Below are 19,099 nucleotides of genomic sequence, written 5' to 3' on the forward strand. Positions count from 1 at the left end.
TCAAGAGTGGACCCTGAGTCGATCCATCCCTGAGCTCCGTGTGGTAAGACAAAGCATCCTCATTAAAGATGAATTGAAAGAAAAGTTAGATGGAGCTTCATCTCTTTTCACACTCTATTCAGGGAAGCTACCATGAGTGAAGATGTGTGTATCTGTACAGTAGGCTGTGTGTGTGTTGTCTAACTTCTTTAATCTGTGCAGGGGGTGCTGGGAAGTCTTCGGAGTGGCAGGTCAGCGCTGATAAACAGATACATAACAGGCAGTTATCTTCCACTAGAGAAGATTGAAGGTAAGCATGAAAAACACTTTTCTTGTGCTACCATTTTATCTTTCATAGTGGCTCTCTGACACACAATAACTAACCTCTGCTCTGCTGTTCCATTGTCAGGGGGGAGGTATAAGAAGGAGGTATTGGTAGATGGACAGAGTCATCTATTGCTAATCAGAGAGGAGGCAGTTACTCCTGATGCACAGGTGTGTGTAAATGTACTAGTGTACTTGCTGGAGTGTGTGTACAGTGCATTCAGAAAGTATTCAGAACCCTTGAGCTATTCCACATTATGTTACATTACAGCCATATTCTAAAATGGATTAAATAGTTTTTTCTCCTTACTAATTTACACACAATACCGCATAATGACAAAGCAAAAACTGATTTTTATTCATTTTTTCAATTGTATAAAAAAACCCAGAAATATCACATTTACATAAGTATTTAGACCCTTTACTCAGTACTTTGTTGAAGCACCTTTGGCAGCGATTACAGCCTCGAGTTGTCTTGGGTTTGACACTACAAGCTTTGCACACCTGTATTTGCGGAGTTTCTCCCATTCCTCTCTGCTGATCCTCTCAAGCTCTGTCAGATTGGATGGGGAGCGTCGCTGCACAGCTATTTTCAGGTCTCTGGCTCTGGCTGGGCCACTCAAGGACATTCAGAGACTTGTCCCGAAGCCACTCCTGCATTATCTTGGCTATGTTGTCCTGCTGTGTTGTCCTGTTTTCCAATTCTGAGGTCCTGCACTCTGGAACAGGTGCTCTGGAGCAAGTTTTCATCAAGGATCTCTCCGTACTTTGCTCCATTCATCTTTCCCTTGATCCTGACTAGTCTCCCAGTCCCCACCACTGAAAAACATCCCAACAGCATGATGCTGCCACCACCATGCTTCACTGTAGGGATGGTGTCAGGTTTCCTCCAGATGTGATGCTTGGCATTCTGGCCAAAGAGTTAAATCTTGGTTTCATCAGACCAGAGAATCTTGCTTCTCATGGTCTGAGAGTCCTTTAGGTGCCTTTTGGTAAACTCCAAGCAGGCTGTTGTGCCTTTTACTGAGGAGTGGCTTCCGTCTGGCCACTCTACCATAATGTCCTGCTTTCCTGGTTAAATAAAGGTTAAGTAAAAAATAAAACAACTTGATTGGAGTCCACCTGTGGTAAGTTCAATTTATTGGACATGATTTGGAAAGGCACACACCGGTCTTTAAAAGGTCATACGTTTGACAAGCCATGAGGTAGAAGGAATTGTCCATAGAGCTCCAAGACAGGATTGTATCCAGGCACAGTTCTGGGGAAAGGTACAAAAAATTATGCAGCATTTTAGGTCCCCAAGAACACAGTGGCCTCCATAATTCTTAAATGGAAGAAGTTTAGAAACCCGGCCAAACTGAGAAACGGAGAAGGGCCTTGGTCAGAGAGGATCTGATCAACGTAAACAGGATACCCCTGAGCTCAATTTCCAGTCTCTTAACAAAGGATCTGAATACTTGTATAAATAAGGTATTTCTGTTTTTTATTTTTATAAATTTGCAAAAATGTCTTAAAAGCTTGTTTTCACTTTGTCGTCATGGTGTATTGTCTGTAGATTGATGAAGACATTTTTTTATTTAATACATTTTAGAATAAGGCTGTAAGGGAAGTGGTCTGAATACTTTCCGAATGCACTGTATACCTTGTTGCATTGTTGTTGATGCACAATGATGAGTTGGGAAATAATTACAGAGTTACAATCTAACCAACTCATCTTAATCCTTATCCTGACCCATCTGGCACTTGTCTCCCTCTCGCCTCTCGCCTCTCTTCCCTCTCCTACCAAATCTCTGTCTGTAGTTCAGCAACTGGGTAGATGCAGTGGTCCTTGTGTTCAGTCTGGAGAATGAGGCCAGCTTCCAGGATGTGTACCAGCTGTACAGCCAGCTCAACACACACCGCAGCCGTGCTGACATCCCACTTGTTGTGGTTGGGACACAAGGTACGGAACATGGAGGAATGAAAATGGATGGATATGTTCAGGGAAATGTAAGAGGACAGATGGATAGCATCTACAGAACCATTAGTCTTATTTTATATAATTAGATGGAAGAAAGTGAGCATATACTGTACAAGCTACTGTAGCCTATATGACTTCATCTCAGTGTCTGAAGCCCCACGGTCTCCTCTGTCCTCTTTCTATAGACAAAATCAGCAGTACCAACCCACGTGTGATTGAGGACATGCGTGCCCGGCAGCTATGTGTTGATGTGAGGCACTGTGTGTTCTATGAGACCTGTGCCACCTATGGGCTCAACGTAGACCGGGTTTTTCAGGAGGGTGAGTTAACTGACGTTGAGCATTGGTGTCAGAGCTGGGGACCCAAAGGTACAGACACATTACCATTGTTTTAACACAATAAATCATTCCGGTCGCACTATACACAAATGCTTCACAAATCATTTAAAAGCAATGTCATTCTACATAAAGGATTATATCATTGTTTGACCAGAGATGCACAGCTGTACTTACTTACCTGACACCTACAATTCACATCCTGAAGTAATGAGCGATTAGTGCCATCTCACTAGTGCAGTATTTCTCTCTCCTCTCAGCTGCCCAGAAAATAGTCACACAGAAGAAACAGTCTGCGTTCCTGGCCTCCTGCAAGTCTCTTCCTAACTCCCCCAGTCATTCTGGGGGCTCCACATCGGGGTCAGCATCTTTCCCTGGACAGGTAACATGCCTCACACAGTTCACATCTGTCTTTTCCCCAGGCTTATCTCTTCTGTGTTGTTGACAGAAAATTAATACTGTAGTGCAGTGGGACCCACAGGTGGATACCAGCTACAGTACTGAAGCTCCTCCTATAGGACTAAACCTTGAGCTGTGGCTAGATACATTGTTGTCACCCACAATAAAATCGGGGAGGGGACTGTGGATCTGTCTCCTGCATTAGTACGATATCTCAGACAGCACTAGCCTGATTTTGACAAAACATGGGTGAATGATGCGTCTTGCCATAGAGAGCTGCCATTTATACAATTACACTGATTGGCTAGATGGTTGTGCTATCACAACAGATTTAAAATGCAAACTTTGAAAGGTCACACCCCTCACCCAATTTGACCTAGTCATGACATTTGGTACATAGGTCACTCTCCTCACAAGGACCAAATTTGTCTCAGGGACCCACAAGGTCCACAATGATGGATTTTCCACCTTTTCGAATTTTGTGAAAAACACATAAAAGGCTACTCTTTCGGCACCGAATGACCGATCTGCACAAATCTTGTTACGTGGCAGCTATGGACAAAGATGTCTCAACGCAATATTTTCCAGACTAGCACCTAAAACATCATGGCCAATATTGACCAATAAACATTCACGCACATAAACATCTTCATAACATTCTATGCACATAAATGCAAATCAGTCAAGGATATTCGTATTGTATCAAAAGTTGGTTCACATGTTGCAAACACTGTGAAGATTCAACATATGCAAGAACATTCATGTTGACCACACGATGGCGCTATAACAGACACATGTTTATATCTCTTGATCTGTTTGACTCAGAGAGGAAATTTGGCACACATACTCAGGAATATGAGTCTAGCTAACCCACGTGATATTTCAGACACCACTGGTCCAATTTCGATTAAACTTGGGTGAATTATGTATCTTTCCATAGAGATCCGACATTTACAAAATTATACTGATTGGCCCAAGGCGGGAGTTTTTTGTTCATCTGGGGGCTTAAAAGAGGACCTTGATGGATTCAAAGAATGGTTCAAAAAGTTTGGGAACCACAGATGTAGGATTTAGTCTAGTAGATACCAAATGTATTCAGGAGGAAGAGCATGTTGTCTTGTCCATTTGTCTAGTTTTCTCTGTTTCATCTCATTTGTCCCCATCCTCTCTCTGTATTCCTTGTGCCACTCTCCGTCTGCCCTCTTGTCCATCCCCCGGTCTGTCCCCCTGTCTGTCCCCCTGTCTCTCGCCCTGTCTGTCTCCCTGTCTGTCGCCCTGTCCTCCCCTCCCTCTCCTTCTCAGGCCAGTAATGGAGGACTGAATAGTGGCTACCCCTCCTCCCTACCCTCCACCCCTGTGATCAGCCACAGAGAGCTGCGGGGCGGGGCAGGGGCGGTGGCAGCGGTAGAGGGTGGTGGCAGTATCACCTCCTCAGGGTCCATGAGAAACATCCCTCAACGGCGGACCTCTCTGTTCAAGGTCAGTTACTGTTCTCAGAATCTCTGGTGATCAAATTATTGGAATCTTTCATCAGCGGAACAATGTTTCAAAGAGCCATATGAGCTAAAATAAATGTACAGTTTAACATACAGTAATAGTCACACAGTTTCGCATCTGTCCTGTACACTTGTGTCAGTCCATATTTATACCTGTCACACTCTCATCTCTAACCCTATAATGTTGATACAACTTCTCTCAGAACCGTCGAGGCAGTGGCAGTGAAAAGAATGTTGACCCTAAAGGTGACGTGGGCAGTGGCCGGGCCATCGCTATCAAACAGGTCAGTGTGACACACACTGGATATTGTGTATAATGAATAGATTAGTTCCAGTTCTTCAGTCACCTAATGACATTAAACCCATTGTTTGTAACAGAGTATCCTATCAAAGCGGAGTGGGAGCTCACTGAACAAAGAGTGGAAGAAGAAATATGTCACTCTGTCCAACAACGGCTCACTGGTCTATCACCCCAGCCACAATGTAAGTCACACCACAATCAACCAGACCAACACCAGTAACATGATCTCATCTTAGTTATCAGATACAAAACCAGTCAAAAGTTTGGACACACCTACTCATTCGAGGGGTTTTCTTTATTTGTACTATTTTCTACATTGTATAATAATAGTAACGACATCAAACTATGAAATAACACATATGGAATCATGTAGTAACCAAAAAAGTGTTAAACAAATCAAAATATATTTTAGATGTTAGATTCTTCAAAGTAGCCACCCTTTGCCTTGATGGCAACTTTGCACACTCTTGGCATTCTCTCAACCAGCTTCATGAGGTAGTCACCTGGAATGCATATCAATTAACTAGTGTGCCTTGTTAAAAGTTAATTTGTGGAATTTCTTTCCTTCTTAATGCGTTTGAGCCAATCAGTTGTGTTGTGACATGGTAGCGGTGGTATGCAGAAGATAGCCCTATTTGGTAAAATACCATGGCAAGAACAGTTCAAATAAGCAAAGAGAAATGACAGTCCATCATTACCTTAAGACACGAAGGTCAGTCAATCCGGAACATTTCAATAACTTTGAGAGTTTCTTCCAGTGCAGTCGCAAAAAACATCAAGTGCTATGATGAAACTGGCTCTCATGAGGACCGCCACTGGAAAGGAAGACCCAGAGTTACCTCTGCTGCAGAGGATAAGTTAATTAGAGTTACCAGCCTCAGATTGCAGCCCAAATAAATGCTTCACAGAGTTCAAGTAATAGACACATCTCAACATCAGCTGTTCAGAGAAGACTGTGAATCAGGCCTTCATGGACGAATTGCTGCAAAGAAACCACCACTAACGGACACCAATAATAATGAGAAGCTTGCTTAGGCCAAGAAACACGGGCAATGGACATTAGACCGGTGTAAATCTGTCCTTTGGTTTGATGAGTCCACATTTGAGATTTTTGTGAGATGCAGAATAGTTGAACGGATGATTTCCACATGTGTAGTCCCCACTTTGAAGCATGGAGGAGGAGGTGTGATGATGTGGGGCTGCTTTGCTGGTGACACTGTGGGTGATTTATTTAGAATTCAAGGCACACTTAACCAGCATGGCTACCACAGCATTCTAATGCGATACGCCATCCCATCTGGTTTGCACTCAGTGGGACTATCATTTGTTTTTCAACAGGACAATGACCCAACACACCTCCAGGCTGTGTAAGGGCTATTTGACCAAGAAGGAGAGTGATGGAGTGCTGCGTCAGATGACCTGGCCTCCACAATCACCTGACCTCAACCCAATTGAGATGGTTTAGGATGAGTTGGACCGCAGAGTGAAGGAAAAGCTGCCAACAAGTGCTCAGCATATGTGGGAACTCCTTCAAGGCTGTTGGAAAAGCATTCAAGGTGAAGCTGGTTGAGAGAATGCCAAGCATGTGCAAGGCTGTCATCAAGGAAATGTGACTACTGTAAGGGGTGCATACTGGCGGCAGAGAAGTCAGACGCAGGAGAGCAAAAACTGTGTTTCCAACAGAGCGGTTTAATAATAATAACCCACCGGAAACCAGAACAATCAATAAATGGGTACAAAACCCGACGCACACCAGAATTAACGTGCACAAGCACTTACAATAAACAATACCGGACAAGGACATGGGGGAACAGAGGGTTAAATACACAATATGTAATTGATGGAATTGAAACCAGGTGTGTGGGAAGACAAGACAAAACAAATGGAAAATCAAAGGTGGATCGGCGATGGCTATAAGACATGTGACGTCGACCGCCGAACGTCGCCCCAACAAGGAGAGGGACCGACTTCGGAGGAAGTCGTGACAGCTACTTTGAAGAACCTTAAAATCTAAAATAGATTTGGATTTGTTTAACACTTTTTTGGTTACTACATGATTCCATATGTGTTATTTCTTAGATTTGATGTCTTCACTATAATTCTACAATGTAGAAAATTTTTAAAAAATAAAGAAAAACCCTTGAATGGGTAGGTGTGTCCAAACTTTTGACTGGTACTGTATACAATGGGGCAAAAAAGTATTTAGTCAGCCACCAATTGTGCAAGTTCTCCCACTTAAAAAGATGAGAGAGGCCTGTAATTTTCACCATAGGTACACTTCAACTATGACAGACAAAATGAGAAAAAATCTAGAAAATCACATTGTAGGATTTTTAATGAATTTATTTGCAAATTATGGTGGAAAATAAGTATTTGGTCACCTACAAACAAGCAAGATTTCTGGCTCTCACAGACCTGTAACTTCTTCTTTAAGAGGCTCCTCCACTCGTTACCTGTATTAATGGCACCTGTTTGAACATGTTATCAGTATAAAAGAAACCTGTCCACAACCTCAAACAGTCACACTCCAATCTCCACTATGGCCAAGACCAAAGAGCTGTCAAAGGACACCAGAAACAAAATTGTAGACCTGCACCAGGCTGGGAAGACTGAATCTGCAATAGGTAAGCAGCTTGGTTTGAAGAAATCAACTGTGGGAGCAATTATTAGGAAATGGAAGACATATAAGACCACTGATAATCTCCCTCGATCTGGGGCTCCACGCAAGATCTCACTCTGTGGGGTCAAAATGATCACAAGAACGGTGAGCAAAAATCCCAGAACCACACGTAGGGACCTAGTGAATGACCTGCAGAGAGCTGGGACCAAAGTAACAAAGCCTACCATCAGTAACACACTACGCCGCCAGGGTCTCAAATCCTGCAGTTTCAGACCTGTCCCCCTGCTTAAGCCAGTACATGTCCAGGCCCGTCTGAAGTTTGATAGAGAGCATTTGGATGATCCAGAAGAAGATTGGGAGAATGTCATATGGTCAGATGAAACCAAAATATAACTTTTTGGTAAAAACTCAATTCGTCATGTTTGGAGGACAAAGAACGCTGAGTTGCATCCAAAGAACACCATACCTACTGTGAAGCATGGGGGTGGAAACATCATGCTTTGGGGCTGTTTTTCTGCAAAGGGACCAGGACGACTGATCCGTGTAAAGGAAAGAATGAATGGGGCCATGTATCGTGAGATTTTGAGTGAAAACCTCCTTCCATCAGCAAGGGCATTGAAGATGAAACGTGGCTGGGTCTTTCAGCATGACAATGATCCCAAACACACCTCCCGGGCAACGAAGGAGTGACTTCGTAAGAAGCATTTCAAGGTCCTGGAGTGGCCTAGCCTGTGTCTCCAGATCTCAACCGCATAGAAAATCTTTGGAGGGAGTTGAAAGTCCGTGTTGCCCAGCAACAGCCCCAAAACATCACTGCTCTAGGGGAGATCTGCATGGAGGAATGGGCCAAAATACCAGCAACAGTGTGTGAAAACCTTGTGAAAACTTACAGAAAACTTTTGACCTCTGTCATTGCCAACAAAGGGTATATAACAAAGTATTGAGATAAACTTTTGTTATTGACCAAATACTTTTTTTCCACCATAATTGGCAAATAAATTCATTAACCTGTTGCGTCGACCAAACCCGGATCCGGGATTCTATTTACAGACCTAAGCTCATTACCATAACGCAACGTTAACTATTCATGAAAATCGCAAATGAAATGAAAAAAATATGCCATCTCTCAAGCTTAGCCTTTTGTAAACAACACTGTCATCTCAGATTTTCAAAATATGCTTCTCAACCATAGGAAAACAATCATTTGTGTAAAAGTGGCTAGCTAGCGTAGCATTTAGCGTTAGCATTAGCGTTAGCATCCAGCGCGCAAGATTTCAACAAAAACATAAAAGCCTTCAAATAAAATAATTTACCTTTGAAGAACTTCGGATGTTTTCAATGAGGAGACTCTCAGTTAGATAGCAGATGCTCAGTTTTTCCAAAAAAGATTCTTTGTGTATTAGAAATAGCTCCGTTTTGTACATCACATTTGGCTACCAAAAAAAAAACGAAAATTCAGTCCTCAAAACGCGAACTTTTTTCCAAATTAACTCCATAATATCGACTGAAAACATGGCAAACGTTGTTTAGAATCAATCCTCAAGGTGTTTTTCACATATCTCTTCAATGATATATCGTTCGTGGAAGCATGGTTTCTCCCCTCAATCAAATGGAAAAGTACAAGCAGCTGACGTTTGCGCACCGAATTCCACGCAGGACACCAGGCGGACACTTGGAAAATGTAGTCTCTTATGGTCAATCTTCCAATGATATGCCTACAAATACGTCACAATGCTGCAAACACCTTGGGGAAACGACAGAAAGTGTAGGCTCATTCCTTGCGCAATCACAGCCATATAAGGAGACAATGGAAAACAGAGCTTCAGAGATTCTGCTCATTTCCTGCTTGACGCATCATCTTGGTTTCGCCTGTAGAATGAGTTCTGGGGCACTTACAGACAATATCTTTGCAGATTCTGAAACTTCAGAGTGTTTTCTTTCAAAAACTGTCAAGAATATGCATAGTCGAGCATCTTTTCGTGACAAAATATCACGCTTAAAACGGGAACGTTTTTTATCCAAAAATGAAACAGCGCCCCTAGAGATCCAACAGGTTAAATATCCTACAATGTGATTTTCTGGAATTTTTTTCCTAATTTTGTCTATCATAGTTGAAGTGTACCTATGATGAAAATTACAGGCCTCTCTCATATTTTTAAGTGGGAGAACTTGTACAATTGTATATATATTTTTTATGATGTTAAATTAGTTGAAATCTATTTTGATGTGAGAATTCACTGTGCTGAGAACTGTAATACACAGTAAAATTGCAATATTTCGAGAAAATACCCCCCATTTAATTTCTAGTCTCGTGAAATTTAGCAAATCAATCTAGTTTAACAGGTATAATCTTGGTGGTTTCAGGACTATATACAGAATTCTCACGCTAAAGAGATCGACCTACTGCGTGTCACAGTGAAGGTTCCAGGGAAACGCCCACCAAGGGCAGTCCCACCTTATGGGCCCTCCCCTGGCCTGAACGGTGTGGCCAAGGATGCTGCACCCACAGAGAGCGCCAGTGCCCCATTGTTACCACCAAGCCTTGTGCCTGTTGAAGAACAGCCTGGTGCATTGTCTTCTCCCAGAGATAGAGGAGTAAAACGTTGTCCATCAACACTGTCCAGCAAGTCACATAGTGCTGGTATGTCAGAAATGTAATAATAATACGTTTCTAATATACAGTATGTCAATGTGGGCTTTGGAGCATGATAGTACCAGAGCTGCAAGTTCCCTCAACACATAACAAACAGTGTTTTATTCATCTTTGTACCCCAATGTCAGATGCTATTGAAGGAGCAACCAGTCCCCCTTTTGGAAAAGATGGTCAATCCTCTCCAATGATGGACAAAAGGAAGAAAACAAGGAAGAAGAGTATGAACCAGAAAGGCGACACAGCTATTGGACAGGCTGAAGGTGAGCACTGGGCCTCCTACTGTACATCTCTACCAGATTATTCTGCACTCTATATAAATCTATTTTGCTGTTATTTTCCTTCATCTCCTGCTAATCTGGGCTAAGCTGTTGCCCCGCAGCCAAGCACAAAATGTGGAAATTAAAAAGCTTTGGTACCTTGAGAAACAATAACAAGACAGGTAACAACAAGGAACAGTGAGGAGCTGACTGGCTCACTGTATCTACCTGTTGTTTTATGCCTGTTTGTCTGTTTGTCTCTCTACCTAGCAAGTGTATTAGACATTTTGGATTGACCTGTGATTTGTAAGGTTTGTTGTTGGTTTTCGTTACTTTCTTTCTCTCAATCACCCTTTTTCAACTTTTTTGCATCATGCACAATGTCTGCCGGCTCGGTGTCCTTTTTTAAAATGATCAGCAAACATCTCATCGTGATGAAGTGAGTCTGTGTTTATGCTGGTTACATGTGCTTTTTGTGTATGTACTGTAAAGAAGTGTTAACCAGGATTTGAACTTACTAAATATGGCGAACTAATGGTATTACATTTTCAACGTGTCTTTGTAGATGAGGAGAATACTGGCTTCATCATCGTGTCCAGCACAGGGCAGACGTGGCACTTTGAGGCCCAGAGTCTGGAGGACAGAGATGCCTGGGTGACGGCCATAGAGAGCCAGATACTGGCCAGCCTGCAATCCTGTGAGAGCCTCAGGAACAAGGCAAGGAACTGACTGGGCAGCAGCCTGGGATGTGTGGAAATATGTACTGTTTAAAAATAGTATTCAAAGTTGATTTCTTATAATAGACTATATAAATGGAAATAGTTGAAATTGTTTTGAATGTTTTATAGTATATAACATGTATATACGTTCCCTGTGGAACCCTACTGGGGAGTGAAGATAATGCTGATTGGCTGTGTACTGACAGGCGTTGCGGTCCAAGTTGCTGATTCCTTAGAGACGTATTCAGTCACAATGCACATCCACTTCATACTTGTGAAATGTCAACTATGTGTTCTTTCATAGGCACGGAGGAGCAGCCAGAGTGAGGCGGTGGCCATACAGGCCATTCGCAATGCCAAGGGCAACAGCTTCTGTGTGGACTGTGAAGCACCAAGTGGGTTTCTAGACTTGACCTCCTCTCTCACTCTCTTTATATATATCTCTAACTCTCTAGTTAAAAACGTATTCTATTCAATGTCCATGCATGTGCAAAGAGGTCAGTATTATACTATCTACCAGATACAGCCATTCATTTTTTTCAGTAGTAATGAAAAAGTAGTCATTAGTGCAAAATGATTGATTACGTTAGAAGCAGCCTTTATTTTACTCAATCCCTTACTCTCGATCTCAATCCCTCTGCTCTGGTTTGGATGTCCTCTCCAGACCCCACATGGGCCAGCCTCAACCTGGGGGCGTTGATCTGCATCGAGTGTTCAGGGATCCACCGTAATCTTGGGACACACCTGTCCCGCGTCCGCTCTCTGGACCTGGATGACTGGCCCAGGGAGCTGACACAGGTCCTGACTGCCATCGGCAACCACTTGGCCAATAGCATCTGGGAATGCCACACCCAGGGCAGACACAAACCCACACCCAACGCCACACGGTGAGGGTCCTGGTTCAGTGTGATAGATAGGAAACATCTGGATTCTTTATTTATGGTCACCTGTTTCGTGAGAGTTCAAAAGAAAAGCCAATATGTTTGTCCAATGAAGACCATTATTTGACTAGAATAAGATTTAAATAGTTGAATCCAAGAATGTGTTGCAGATGATCAAATCAAATCAAAGTTTATTTGTCACGTGCGCCAAATACAACAGTGAAATGCTTACTTACAGGCTCTAACCAATAGTGCAAAAAAAGTATTAGGCGAACAATAGGTGAGAAAATAAATAAAAACAACAGTAAAAAGACAGGCTATATACAGTAGCGAGGCTATAAAAGTAGCGAGGCTACATACAGACACCGGTTAGTCAGGCTGATTGAGGTGGTATGTACATGTAGATATGGTTAAAGTGACAATGCATATATGATGAACAGAGAGTAGCAGTAGCGGAAAAGACGGGTTGGCGGGTGGTGGGACACAATGCAGATAGCCCGGTTAGCCAATGTGTGGGAGCACTGGTTGGTCGGGCCAATTGAGGTAGTATGTACATGAATGTATAGTTAAAGTGACTATTTATATATGATAAACAGAGAGTAGCAGCAGCGTAAATGAGGGTTTGGGGGGGGCACACAGTGCAAATAGTCCGGGTAGCCATTTGATTACCTGTTCAGGAGTCTTATGGCTTGGGGGTAAAAACTGTTGAGAATACTTTTTGTCCTAGACTTGGCACTCCGGTACCGCTTGCCATGCGGTAGTAGAGAGAACATCTTTTTAGTTTCCTGAGGGGGAATATGCTTTGTCATGCCCTCTTCACGACTGTCTTGGTGTGTTTGGACCATTCTAGTTTGTTGGTGATGTGGACACCAAGGAACTTGAAGCTCTCAACCTGCTCCACTACAGACCCGTTGATGAGAATGGTGGCGTGCTCGGTCCTCCTTTTCCTGTAGTCCACAATCATCTCCTTAGTCTTGGTTACGTTGAGGGATATGTTGTTATTCTGGCACCGGCCAGGTCTCTGACCTCCTCCCTATAGGCAGTCTCTTCGTTGTCGGTGGCGAGGCTATAAAAGTAGCGAGGCTACATACAGACACCGGTTAGTCAGGCTGATTGAGGTGGTATGTACATGTAGATATGGTTAAAGTGACAATGCATATATGATGAACAGAGAGTAGCAGTAGCGGAAAAGACGGGTTGGCGGGTGGTGGGTGGCGGGACACAATTCAGATAGCCCGGTTAGCCAACTGTTGTGTCGTCTGCAAACTTAATGATGGTGTTGGAGTCGTGCCTGGCCACTCAGTCTAGGGTGAACAGGGAGTACAGGAGGGGACTGAGCACGCACCCCTGGGGGTCTCCTGTGTTGAGGATCAGCGTGGCAGATGTGTTGCTACCTACCCTCACCACCTGGGGTTGGCCCGTCAGGAAGTCCAGGATCCAGTTGCAGAGGGAGGTGTTTAGTCCCAGGATCCTTAGCTTAGTGATGAGCTTTGAGGGTACTATGGTGTTGAACGCTGAGCTGTAGTCAATGAATAACATTCTCACATAGGTGTTCCTTTTGTCCAGGTGGGAAAAGGCAGTGTGGAGTGCAATAGAGATTGCATCATCTGTGGATCTGTTTGGGCGGTATGCAAATTGGAGTGGGTCTAGGGTTTCTGGGATAATGTTGTTGATGTGAGCCATTACCAACCTTTCAAAGCACTTCATGGCTACGGACGTGAGTGCTACGGGTCTGTGGTAATTTAGGCAGGTTGCCTTCGTGTTCTTGGGCACAGGGACTATGGTGGTCTGCTTGAAACATGTTGGTATTACAGACTCAATCAGGGACATGTTGAAAATGTCAGTGAAGACACCTGCCAGTTGGTCAGCACATGCCTGGAGCACACGTCCTGGAAGATACTGTATGTTGCCACAGAGATCTCTCTCTTGATCCATGAGCAGTTTCCGTGGTAACTCACCTGTATGCTTGTGTCTCTCTCACAGAGAGGAGAGAGAATCATGGATCCGTGCAAAATACGAGCAGCGTGTGTTTGTGGCACCCCTGCCTGCTCCAAGCCCCACAGGCCCAGGGGACACTGCGATGTCTGTGTGTCTGCTCTCCGCGGTGACAGAGAGGGATTTGCCCAGGCTCCTACTGCTCCTGGCCCACAGCAACAAGGAGCAGATCAACACTGCCCTGGCCAACGGAGGAACACCCTCACAGCCACAGCCTCACACCTCCCTGCACGCTGCCTGTCAGCTGGGTGATGTCGTAATGACACAGCTGCTAGTCTGGGTAAGGCCCTGGTCTCGACAAATTATTTGTTGATGATGATCTTCCCCAAGCACCGGACACAAATTGTTGGCCTTTAGCCCAAGTCAAGTGTTGTCACATGAAAATAATGAATGAATTAATTCACATATTCTCAATGATTATATTTTGGGGTAATTTTATACAGAATGTAAATGGTGAATTGTTCAATCTCTCCCTCCCTGCAGTATGGAAGTGATGTGAAGGCCAGGGATCCTCAGGGCCGGACAGCCATGACCATGGCTAGAAAAACTGGGAGCAAAGAGTGTGCTGACATCCTCCTGCAACATGGCTGCCCTAACGAGGTCTCACCTAATTGACGCACACTTGGTGTCTCCCATAGACCTAGCACTTCCAGCCTCAGCAGCCTGGCTCATACCAATTCCAGGAAGAGGGTTTTGTATCTTTAACGGCCATGGAAGCACACAAAGGCTGGTGAAAAAAGCTTCTATGGATGTGGTTTTGAAAGTGAGGAAGGTAACAAGAATATAAAGAAGGTACTCCACTTACAAAAGTAAAGCACAGAAAGAAAACATATCAAGCAACTAAAAAAGCAATATTCATTCAATTTTTAAAGGCAAATATATTGCTGAAATTGTCAATGGTTGTCTGTTTACAAATACAAACAAATGAGAAAATATGTGGGTTAAATCTGTAACAAACTATATCTGTTTAGATAATACATTTGCCTGTTTTACAATATTGAGAAGTCATACTGACATACAATGACCGATTATAATGATTTTGTAATATATACTGTACTTTTATGTAATTCTGCCTGCTGGAACATCTAAGACTTGTTTGTAGCCATGCAGGGTAACATTTACAATTCAACAAAATTGACAGCAATTGTTTTCTTTGATTTTCAGAGTACTTTATCAATAGACCATAGGATTTTATCTGACTGTATACTTTCAACCATTTTCTGTTTGTTATTTGTTACAATGTATCTATTTGTCATCTATTTTTCTCACTGTTTCTATTTGAAACGTCTATGAACGGTAAGTAAAATAAATAAAATAACTCCATAAGTAAAAGTCTGTTTTTATGGCCCTCTGGCTCCTGTGTGCCACTGTCATCCAACCGCTGGGGGGCAATACTGACAAATATTTGGTTTTCAAGCAGCCTTCCAGGCATTATTTTGTTTTACGTCATTGCTGTGCGACTGGAAACGACCGATAATAAAAAAGGAAGCTATCGAAAACGTTGACTAAATGGTCGAACATACTGCCTTCTATTGGTAAAGAATATAATATCAACATGATTTTTGAAAGACTTTGTCTATCCTTGTAGAAAGGTGTTTAGAGGTTTGCATTTTGTAGCGTTTGGAATTGGATCATGGCAAACGTAGAAAACTGATGAGCAGCTAGCGTTAGCTAGATAGCCTAACAAATTAGCATTCAATGAAACATTACAATGTTTCCCTAGTCAATTATGTATTCGAGCTCTAATATCTACCTGTTAGTTCAATAAGTATTATATATTTGTTTTACAAGCATGGCACTCGACAAAGCTGCACTCCCCTTAATCTCACAATCAATCAATGGCGCTTGATACTGGATTATGTTATTGCGGACTGATTTAGGCTAGACAATGACGCTGTTGGCTTCCCCTTGTCTCTTCTCCTAGTTGGGATTTGAGTAACACCGCCAGGGAGCGATGAGGATTCGGCTGCAGGGCTCAGGCCACGCCGCTGGCCTCCTCGCCGAGCTCAACCACTGCCGTCTGTCCCGCCTCTTCTGTGATGTCATTCTCCAGGTGGGGAGCCGCGCCTTTGCAGCGCACCGCGCCGTGCTCGCGTGCGCCGGAACCCACTTCCGCAGCCTGTTCTCGGGCAGGGGGACCCAGATCGGAACCTCAGGAGCCACGACAACGTACACTCTGGATTTTGTGTCCCCGGCCAATTTTGAGAAGGTGCTGACTTTCATCTACACTGGAGAGATCTTCACAGACCTGATAGATGTAGGAGTGCTGTATGAGCTGGCAGAGAGGCTGGGTGTGAGAGAGCTGGTGAGGGCCTGTCACGCTACCTTCCCTGACCTGCAGCAACCGGGCTCTGGCTCTGCAGACTGTGTGGTGGATGGAGACCTGGACCCTGACATGGTTGCTGCTGCAGCTACTGCTGCTGGGTCATCCGTGTGCTCATCCTCTGCAGCGTCTTGTTCCTCCCTGTCATCATCTGCTGGTCCCTCGGCTGCTCCTACTCCAGCGGCGGCCCCCTCACCTCTCCCCCAGGGCAGCAGGGTGGCCAGGCTGGGCCGGGGTGGTGGACACACAGCCCCTCTGTCCCTGTCCCTCAAAGCAGAGGACGTCCAGTCTCACCTGGGCTATGGACAGATGGCCGAAGACAAACGGGTACAGCTGACAGGAGATCAGCAGAGTTCAGTAGACATGTCCACTGTAGCTGTTGAGGCTACACCTGGACCTCCCCTGCAGCTGAAGACTGAGGAGGTGGTGGTGGGAGACGGGGTTGATAACGGTGAGGAGGAACAGATGGTAGTTAGTGGGAGTAGGGCTGGTTCTGTACCTCCATGTGTATCTGACTCCTGCTCCTACCCCGACTCGTCAGCCCAGCTGGGAGGGGACATCTGTGGGGTGAGGGAGGCCCCCTCGTCCTCCTCTGGAGACCCCCTGGACAGCCTGCAGATGGGAGTGGTGGAGGCTGGGGTGGGAGGTGTGATCTCTGACCATGCAGGGGTCATCTTTGGGGGGGGGGGGATGATGAAGACGATGATGAAGAAAACGAGGAAGAGAGAGAGCATTTGCAGGGAGATGAAGAAGGGACTGATGGAGGAGTGGACCAGTGGCGACAGCTGGCTGGAGAGATCATCGAGTTGAGCGATGGCGAGAACTACATGGAGGAGGAAGATGAGGAGGAGGATGAAGACGAGGACTTGGTGTGTGTGGAGAACGGAGCAGCGGTCAGTACAGGGGGTGTGAACACTGGCCAGGTGTCATCGGTTCAGGGTATAATGGCGTGTAAAGCCTGTGGAATGGCACTGTTGGCCGACTCTGCTTCCCTGAGGGCCCACGCAGAGACCCACCTCTCTGAGACAGGAGCCTGCAGGGTGTGTGGGGCATCTTTCCCCGGAGACCGTGGCGCCAGCATCACCCACGCCTTGTCCCATGTGGTGTTCTCTTGTGACATGTGTCATCTCCAGTTCAACAGCCAGGCCAAGTTGGTACGCCACCGGCGCCAAGCTGCAGCCAGGTACACCCTCCCCAGTCAGCTCCACAACGCTACCCAGGGGCACAACGGAGAGCTGCAGTGTGCTGTCTGTAACAAAGCCCTCACCAAGGACTTCCAGGTCAGTTTGGTTTGCTCCACTTTTCCTGAGTGATTTTGCGTTTTTGCTAATGGCGACGGTAAAATATATAGATTGACATAGCTTCATTAAACTCGAGCACACCTATTGCATCGAGGTGGCTATGACATCTATTTTCCCTCCTTGTATTGTTGACATACTGTTTCTCTCCTTCCCCCAGGTCATCAGGGATCACCTGCTGAGTCACGTGTCCATCCAGTCACTGAGCTGTGGTGTGTGCCAGCTGCCCCAGCCCTCCCTATGTGCACTGCTGTGGCACGCCCTCACCCACCTCTCCCTGCCAGTCTACTCCTGCCCGCTCTGCGCCTGCGGCTTCCTAGATCGCCCTCTGCTGGACAGACACATGTTCCTGCATGCTGAGGAGGCCGCCACTGACAGAGAGGCCATGAGGGCTCATAAAGCAGCCGGACCAGAGGGAGAGGAGGAGCTGCGTTGCTTCTTATGCCCACAGACCTTCCGCTCTGCCTCAGCTTTCCAGTACCACCTGAGCTTTCACACCAACGAGGCCCAGGGCAGCCAGGGTTGGGCAGGGAAACGAAAGGCTGACCAGATAGAGTACCCTTCCTCCTGCTCCTCCTCCTCCCCCCTGGAGGCAGGCAGCCTGGGAAAGCTGGGCAACATGGGCTTCGGCTTGGGCTCCTTCAGCCTCTCAGACAAGCTGCTCCAGGGGGCCGTGGCGGCTGGCTTTCCCACAGGCCTCCTGTCCAATGGGAACTCCATGGGTGGCACCATCCCCCGGGAGAAATGGTACCGCTGTCGCTTCTGTGGCAAACGCTTTGCCCACTCTGGCGAGTTCACCTACCACCTGCGCATCCACACTGGGGAGAAGCCCTACCAGTGCAAGGTGTGCCTGAGGTTCTTCCGAGGGCGCTCCACCATGATCTGCCACTTGAAGACCCACGCCGGGGCACTCATGTACCGCTGCACCATTTGCGGCCTCTACTTTTCCACGCTCAAGCTGGTGTCCTCCCACATGGACGTCCACAAGGACCACCTGCCTCCAGACTTCAACATAGAGCAGACCTTCATGTACAATGACCACTCCAAAGAACCCCTCCCCGCCCTGGACACCTGATAAGCTGGTGTCTGTCTTTCACTTCCTTTTCTTCCCTCCATCTCTTTGTCTGCCTGTCTCTCGTCCATTCTCTCCCTCTTTTCCACTCGCTTTCAATACCTCTTTCTGGTTGTGGACCATATCTATAGCCGTGTAGAATGTATTTCACTTGTTTTATGTCTGTATTTCAGATGGTATTATGGATCGAAGAGACCTGTTTTGTAGCATAGTGTAGCCGGAAAGGTCATCTTTATTGGAAGAAGCTAAGCCACTTGGTGGCAGTATATCTATTGTGGTCTATGGAAGGAAGGACGTGCTACTGTTTACTGACTGTTTTCAACGCAAGTCCATTGGCTTTTCCTAAGTTGCAGTCAAACGTTGTCTTAAGTGTCTTATTACTCAGTTTTACAAAAAATGAATAACATTTTTCTATCACTGTACGCATTTTGTCAGTTACATGTACATCCATTTTTATATTAAACATGTGACAGACCATTCATGTATG

The 19,099-nt window shown here is 45.3% G+C and overlaps 2 protein-coding genes across 2 annotated transcripts in view; both read left to right on the plus strand.

The window, feature by feature from the left end:
• The window catches only part of LOC139416764 (arf-GAP with GTPase, ANK repeat and PH domain-containing protein 2-like), a 27,825-nt gene extending 12,574 nt beyond the window's left edge, over positions 1–15,251 (plus strand). Inside the window, exons 2-17 of the mRNA XM_071165818.1 lie at positions 1–43; positions 202–289; positions 389–474; positions 2,104–2,245; positions 2,449–2,583; positions 2,859–2,980; positions 4,300–4,476; positions 4,697–4,777; positions 4,872–4,976; positions 9,779–10,055; positions 10,196–10,327; positions 10,890–11,041; positions 11,348–11,438; positions 11,708–11,930; positions 13,908–14,199; positions 14,403–15,251. The exon at positions 1–43 is cut by the window's left edge and continues 16 nt beyond it. Coding sequence (XP_071021919.1) covers positions 1–43; positions 202–289; positions 389–474; positions 2,104–2,245; positions 2,449–2,583; positions 2,859–2,980; positions 4,300–4,476; positions 4,697–4,777; positions 4,872–4,976; positions 9,779–10,055; positions 10,196–10,327; positions 10,890–11,041; positions 11,348–11,438; positions 11,708–11,930; positions 13,908–14,199; positions 14,403–14,534 — 2,278 coding nt within the window. The 3' untranslated portion in view covers positions 14,535–15,251. The remainder of the gene's footprint in view (positions 44–201; positions 290–388; positions 475–2,103; positions 2,246–2,448; positions 2,584–2,858; positions 2,981–4,299; positions 4,477–4,696; positions 4,778–4,871; positions 4,977–9,778; positions 10,056–10,195; positions 10,328–10,889; positions 11,042–11,347; positions 11,439–11,707; positions 11,931–13,907; positions 14,200–14,402) is intronic.
• Positions 15,252–15,379: 128 nt separating this feature from the next.
• LOC139416763 (zinc finger and BTB domain-containing protein 39-like) lies at positions 15,380–18,824 on the plus strand. Its single transcript, XM_071165817.1, is given in 4 exon segments — positions 15,380–15,454; positions 15,844–16,926; positions 16,929–17,522; positions 17,701–18,824. Coding segments are annotated over 3 exon segments (2,562 nt in total). The 5' UTR covers positions 15,380–15,454; positions 15,844–15,873; the 3' UTR covers positions 18,616–18,824.
• The last annotated feature ends 275 nt before the right edge of the window (positions 18,825–19,099 follow it).

Source organism: Oncorhynchus clarkii, chromosome 9 (assembly GCF_045791955.1).
Source record: "Oncorhynchus clarkii lewisi isolate Uvic-CL-2024 chromosome 9, UVic_Ocla_1.0, whole genome shotgun sequence".
In the NCBI taxonomy this organism is placed as follows: Eukaryota; Metazoa; Chordata; class Actinopteri; order Salmoniformes; family Salmonidae; genus Oncorhynchus; species Oncorhynchus clarkii.